This window comes from Staurois parvus, unplaced genomic scaffold (genome assembly GCF_062004578.1).
Source record: "Staurois parvus isolate SC_StPar_1 unplaced genomic scaffold, SC_StPar_1.0 ptg000960l, whole genome shotgun sequence".
Lineage (NCBI taxonomy): Eukaryota > Metazoa > Chordata > Amphibia > Anura > Ranidae > Staurois > Staurois parvus.
The window spans coordinates 1,083,733-1,091,111 of NW_028318756.1; the positions used below are offsets into that span (position 1 = coordinate 1,083,733).

The following is a 7,379-nucleotide window of genomic DNA, read 5'->3' on the forward strand; positions in this document are numbered from 1 at the left end:
GATGGATGGAGCTGGATGACTAACCCATAGCTGCCAGCATACCGCTGCACCCCCAGATGTGTGATGTGTATAACCCATGCACATTAATACTTTTGTTCTGGTGAGTGTAGACCAGTCCCAAGGGTGGTTTACCTTTCACGAGTTCATGCACTACTGTCCGTCATGGAGAGACCACACGTGCCATTCATAGGCACTCTCTGAGTTGGTACTCTCACACCAAGGACATTCCATTATTCAGGAATGATTCTATGAACTTATTTTAGCACCATTTACAATATTACATCATTGTTGCAATTCTTTGCACTTTTTGGTTTTTACATGCGTTCATTATTGATCACATGCATTTATAGCGCTGCACTTGTCTTTAACATAGAATAGTTACATGACTAAAGAGAATGAAGATATATAATTATATTGGGAAATTAGAAGTATATAAATTATTTGAGATATAAGTGTGAAAATGTTTAACATTTGAATACAGAATGTATGACATTCATTAGTAAATGCATTACTTTCCTGATCATTTTGGAGACACAGCAAAAAAAAGAAATAGAAGAAAATAGAAAATTCTAATACAGGTGTACTATTTATTACATTCTAAGGATTCTCTTTTGCCATCATAAAAACGCCAATATTAATAAAGCCCGCGCTTGTGCGCCATCTAGCGAACATATCCGGTATTGCACCTAAACATGTGCCAGACGGGATACCACATTTAGTGATAGCAAAGTAGTCAATAGACGCTCGTCAATGAGCTTGCTAGACGCTGGTCAGACGACTGATTGATTGACCGGAGTCTGCCTGAATGGTCAGTCTCTGCTAATACACTCACATCTTAGTGAATCAGGGCCTATAACTCTCCTACACACTGAATCATAGACACTGATTGGGGTTATTGTACCCAAGAAATGGAGCAGAATACACCTTTGTCTACATTTACAAGGAAAGACTATTTATTTGTAAAAACAAGAAACAAGAAAAATGGTAACAAGTGGTGTTTAAATACCACCAAAATAAATATCTATTTGTGTGAAAGAAAATGATAAAAATATAATTTGGGTACAATGTTGCATGACTGTGTAATTGTCATTCAAAGTGTGAGAGCGCTAATAGTTACCAGTCGACCTGGTCAGGAAGGGGGTGGAAGTGTCCGGTATATAGGAGGTAGAACCATTTATTTTTAAATAGACCTCCAAGTGTTTGTGAAATCTCCCACCACAAAACGTACTCAGCCAATCACAGGTCAGGACCATGTCTTTGGTGACCCCTGATATCCTTATCAACGGTTTCTTCCATGATGAAGATCAGCCATGGAGTATATCTGAGGTGTATATCAGGCTGTGCTTCTTCCCCACATAAGAGCTGGGATGTCCAGCAACATTCATCTAGAAGACATTTCCCGCACTCAAGGCACTAATACACCTTCAGGATTGTATGGGACCCATGATGTACAGGAAGACAGGACTTCCCTCACGACAAGAAAGTGGCTTCACACAATTGTGAGATCTCTGATGTCTGGAAAGATGGGACTTCCGTGAAAAACATTTCGCGCACTCAGGACAGGAATACGGCTTCTCCCCCGTGTGAGATCTCTGATGTCTGTAAAGATGGGACTTATCTGAAAAACATTTCCCGCACTCAGGACAGGAATACGGCTTCTCCCCCGTGTGAGATCTCTGATGTGCGTAAAGATTGGACTTATCTGAAAAACATTTCCCGCACTCAGGACAGGAATACGGCTTCTCCCCTGTGTGAGATCTCTGATGTGTGTAAAGATGGGACTTCCTCAAAAAACATTTCCCGCACTCAGGACAGGAATACGGCTTCTCCCCCGTGTGAGATCTTTTATGCCTATTAAGATGGGATTTATAACAGAAACATTTCCCGCACTCAGGACAAGAATACGGCTTTTCCCCCGTGTGAGATCTCTGATGTCTGTAAAGGTTGGACTTCCTTGAAAAACATTTCTTGCACTCAGGACAGGAATATGACTTCTCCCCCGTGTGAGATCTCTGATGTCTGCAAACACTGGACTGTCCGCACTCTGGACAGGAGAAGCTCTTCTCTGTTAGAAGGCCGGCCCGGTCCCACACAGTCTGAGGTTCCTCAGGATACAAGGAATCCGATGGTCCATCTACACTGGGTGGTGCCGGATGGACATTGGAGGGAGCCGGGTTTTCTCCTGGACTATACTGTGTGATGTCCTCATCTTCTACTTTCCAGTCTGGAGACAAAGTGAGACAATCCTCGGAGGTTTTCCTCATCTCCCGGACATGGACTAAAATACAAAGACAAAGAGGATTACTAGACAGGAGCTGATTGGTTCCCCCAAACCAGGACTCCGCCCACATCAGGCAGCTTGGTCTCTGAGGAGCTTACAATTCCACCCTCAAGGGAACTAGGAAATGGCTCCTCTGATCTCCTACTAGGTCATTTCTTTATTCATGGACCTTAGTCAGAGAGTGAGGAAACAACCAGAACTGTCTTTTATAGGAGGTACAGTGATGAGGGGATTATAGGACGAGGGTCCCCACCCCCACTCAGGACAGGAATACGGCTTCTCCACCGTGTGAGAATTCTGATGTTTATGAAGAATGGACTTCTCTGAAAAACATTTCCCAAACTCAGGATAGGAATACGGCTTCTCCCCCGTGTGAGATCTCTGATGTGTAACAAGTGATGATTGATATATGAAACATTTCCCGCACACAGGACAGGAATACAGCTTTTCCAAGTGAGATCTCTGATGTGTGTACAGATCAGACTTCAGTGAAAAACATTTCCCACACTGAGAACAGGAAAGTGGCTTCTTCCCCATGTGAGATCTCTGATGTTTGTAAAGACTAGACTTGTCTGAAAAACATTTCCCGCACTCAGGACAGAAATACGGCTTCTCCCCTGTGTGAGATCTCTGATGTACATAAAGATTAGACTTCTGTGTAAAACATTTCCTGCACTCAAGACAGGAAAATGGCTTTTCACCCGTGTGAGATCTCTGATGTCTGGAAAGCATGGACTTCCTTGAAAAGCATTTCCAGCACCGAGGACAGGAATACGGCTTCTCCCCCGTGTGAGATCTCTGATGGCTGTAAAGACTGGATTTTTGTGAAAAACATTTCCCACACTCAGGACAGGAATATGGCTTTTCCCCCGTGTGAGATCTCTCATGTGTGTAAAGATGGGACTTCTGTGAAAAACATTTCCCGCACTCATGACAGGAATATATTTTTTCTCCTGTGTGCAGCCTTTGATGTGTGACAAGATGTGATTTTAATACAAAACATTTCCTGCACTCAGCACAGGAATACGGCTTTTCCCCCGTGTGACATCTTTTATGCCTATTAAGAGCAGATTTACACAGGAAACCTTTCCCGCACTCAGTACAGGAGAAGCTCTTCCCTGTTGGAAGGCCGGCCCGGTCCCGCACAGTCTGAGGTTCCTCAGGATACGAGGAATCCGATGGTCCATCTACACTGGGTGGTGCCGGATGGACATTGGAGGGAGCCGGGTTTTCTCCTGGACTATACTGTGTGATGTCCTCATCTTCTACTTTCCAGTCTGGAGACAAAGTGAGACAATCCTCGGAGGTTTTCCTCATCTCCTGGCCATGGACTAAAATACAAAGACAAAGAGGATTACTAGACAGGAGCTGATTGGTTCCCCCAAACAGGACTCCACCCACATCAGGCAGCTTGGTCTCTGAGGAGCTTACAATTCCACCCTCAAGGGAACTAGGAAATGGCTCCTCTGATCTCCTACCAGGTCATTTCTTTATTCATGGACCTTAGTCAGAGAGTGAGGAAACAACCAGAACTGTCTTTTATAGGAGGGACAGTGATGAGGGGATTATAGGACGAGGGTCCCCACCCCCTCTATCACTCATCGCCATCTTCCCAACACAAGAAGCACTGCACTTCCTTATTTACTCCATGATTTAGTCATGAAGAACAGCGGGGCTGAGCCCCACCAGAGGTCAGAGAGTGAGGATGGGGAGAGAACAACCAAGATGAAGACTGGACTGATCCTGAAGACCACCATCATTGGGGTATTGACTCCTCCCTCATTATCACTTTCTGTTTAAGGGTCCAAAGTTGGAGGATGTTATCACATTATTATCACCATGTAAAAGTCTGTGCTCCAATCACATCATCCAATATAAAATGTCCAGCTGGGAGGAAATGGGGGGAACAAAACAGAATCCATATTATGTGTATATATAGCAGTGGGGGGAGGGGGGAGAGCAGAAGTCAGGAATATGTAATGTACAACATAGAGTATATAGTGCAGGGGTCAGGAGTATGTAATGTACAACATGGAGTATATAGTGCAGGGGTCAGGAGTATGTAATGTACAACATAAGAGTATATAGTGTAGGGGTCAGGAGTATGTAATGTACAACATAAGAGTATATAGTGCAGGGGTCAGGAGTATGTAATGTACAACATAGAGTATATAGTGCAGGGGTCAGGAGTATGTAATGTACAACATAGAGTATATAGTGCAGGGGTCAGGAGTATATAATGTACAACATAGAGTATATAGTGCAGGGGTCAGGAGTATATAATGTACAACAGAGTATATAGCGCAGGGGTCAGGAGTATGTAATGTACAACATAGAGTATATAGTGCAGGGGTCAGGAGTATGTAATGTACAACATAGAGTATATAGTGCAGGGGTCAGGAGTATGTAATGTACAACATAGAGTATATAGTGTAGGGGTCAGGAGTATGTAATGTACAACATAGAGTATATAGTGCAGGGGTCAGGAGTATGTCATGTACAACAGAGTATATAGTGCAGGGGTCAGGAGTATGTAAAGTACAACAGAGTATATAGTGCGGGAGTCACGAGTATGTAATGTACAACATAGAGTATATAGTGCAGGGGTCAGGACTCATAATATTGGTATTCATTAATTAAAGGTCCTTAAAGGGTTGCTTGTCTCCCATCTCCTGAGACTGCACTCAGTGACTTGGGTCTGAGACACTACAGACATATCCCGCCACCCGGCACAGCCAACAGATAACAGGGAAGGTCCCCTGGAAGAGTCAGGCACAAGGCAGGAGACCCCAGTCACATGTCCTGGGTGCCTACATTTTGCAATGCTTATAGGAAAAATCAACATTTTGCTGCCAGCTGAACCCCAGAACCTCCATAAATCCAGTCTAGATACATAAATTGTGTCTGCAGCACAGAGAAGGAAGATTATCCGAGAGAAATCCAGGAATACAGGACGGGGAACACAGCTCAGGAAAGTGACCAGGGGATTACAGGCTGATATCACCCAGTCCCCGCCCTACTCTGGACCAATCAGTGAGCAGTATGGGTGGAGGAATGGATTTAGTGTTCATGACCCACCTGTGCTGATCTCTGTAGGAGTGTCCTCCTCTATAAATGTCCCCGTTATTCCATCCTCCTCCATAGACTGCTGATCATCCCTCACATACGCCTCTTCTTCTTTTATATTTATCAGATCTTCACACTAAACCAAGAGAATGAGAAAAAAATGTAATCTGTAAAATATAAGCTCACATAAAAAATCCATATATTATCCCAGGTCCATGCTCTCCACCCCACCAACCTTGTAATGGTGAGGGATGGTGTGACCTTCCTGTGTGGAATCCCGGGAATACAGAGGACGGGGACATCTCTCTGGTGGGTTCCTGGTATTAGGTGGCTCCATCATATCCTTGTGTCCTTCTGAAAACTCCTCCATCACTCCATACTCCTCATCCTCCTCTTTATACTCTTCTTTAACATCAATATTCTCATCCCCGAGGATTCCACTCTGAAAGATATAATAAAACATTCATTGTAACAAACATGCTGTGTATAAATCACAACTACCAATAATTGTCATCATCTACCTGATGATGGTGAGGGATGGTGTGACCTTCCTGTGTGGAATCCCGGGAATACAGAGGACGGGGACATCTCTCTGGTGGGTTCCTGTAGCTGGATGACTCCACCATGGTGTCCTGGTACAGATCTTTGTGTTCCTTTAGAAGCTCTGACTCCTCCATCCCCCCATCCTCATCCTCCTCCTCTTTTATCTCTTCTTTAACCTCAACTTTAGGATCTCTCAGGTTTCCACTCTGAATATATAATAAAATGACATCAATGGTAACAATGCAGATAATGTACAGATCCTAATGATACTATCAGTGATTGGAGAATGTCCCAGAATTCCCGGCACCGCTCACCTCTCCTGTCAGCAGCTCCATCATCTTCTTGGTGACTTCTAGAATCTTCTGCATGTTGTGTCTCTCAGGGTTTAGGGAGTCACATGGAGGCACTGTGATGGTCATATGATCACCTGACTTCAGAAGAGGAAATCTCTGTATTGAGGAACCAATAGGAATATCATGTTAGACTCCCAGAATCCTCCTCACCTTTCCGGTCAGGTCTGTGTTTTATTAATAGAGATGAGAGTGATGTCATGTGACTTCCCAGAATCCTCGTCACCTCTCCGGTCAGCAGGTAGATGATCTCCAGGGTGAGGTTTAGTATCTTCTCAGTCATGTGACTCCGGTCCTCCATCCTCATTGGTGCCATCATGTGATCTATACAGGTCTCCTTGTAGACGGATAACTTTGGGAAATGAAAGTAAGAATGATTTGGATGGTATTCAGAAACACAGAAAATAAAAGGTGCGGCGCTGATAGATATAGCATAGGGTCTATATGCTCATGTGTATCTTAAATGATCAGAAGACACACTGTGATGTATAACAGAAAATAGTAATAATTATGAACATAAAGTAGATATAAATGTAATGTCCAGACAAACAGACGCAGGATCTTGCATAGAAGCTACTAAGCCCAGGATCCCACGGTAAAATTGCGCACTCACCGGACACGCTAAATAAAAGCGCATATGTAGTATGACCCCTGGGAATCACTCATCAAGCGGGTACAGTGGGTATCCAGGAGCAGGCAATCTTGGTGAATTGGACAGCATCCAGATCCAGAGATCCCCTTTAGATCAAATGAAAAGAAGGCGAGGAACTCCCTCCGGTGGCCAAAATAAGTATGGTATCCTGAAAATTAATTAGCTCCAAATAGGAGCCAAAAAAACTCCATAGTGTAGTATGATGAATAAAAACATTTATTTCCAAAAATATATATATTCCCAAATGTTAAAACAGGGCAGAAAAACACTGATCAGTGAATAGTGTAATAAAATGGTAAACTGACCAAAAGTAATATGGCCGCCGGGCCTCCTCGTGGCTCCGGGCGGCTAAAAATGTCACGCTCTGCTGGCTCCTCCTAAGGCCTTTCGTGCTCCAGCACATCATCAGAGGGGAGGCCAACAGCAGCATGACAAAATCTATCCTTAAATAGCGTGATGTGGCAATCGCGCATGCGCGAAGGTGCGC

At 44.0% G+C, this 7,379-nt stretch overlaps 1 protein-coding gene across 1 annotated transcript; it reads right to left on the reverse strand.

Moving 5' to 3' along the window:
• Positions 1-925: 925 nt before the first annotated feature.
• LOC149441687 (uncharacterized) lies at positions 926-5,810 on the reverse strand. Its single transcript, XM_089657062.1, has 3 exons — positions 5,583-5,810; positions 5,360-5,483; positions 926-2,278 (listed from the first exon to the last, which is right to left on the reverse strand). Exons 1-3 carry the CDS (start codon positions 5,808-5,810, stop codon positions 1,425-1,427), a joined length of 1,206 nt encoding a protein of 401 aa, XP_089513188.1. The 3' UTR covers positions 926-1,424.
• Between the last annotated feature and the right edge of the window lie 1,569 nt (positions 5,811-7,379).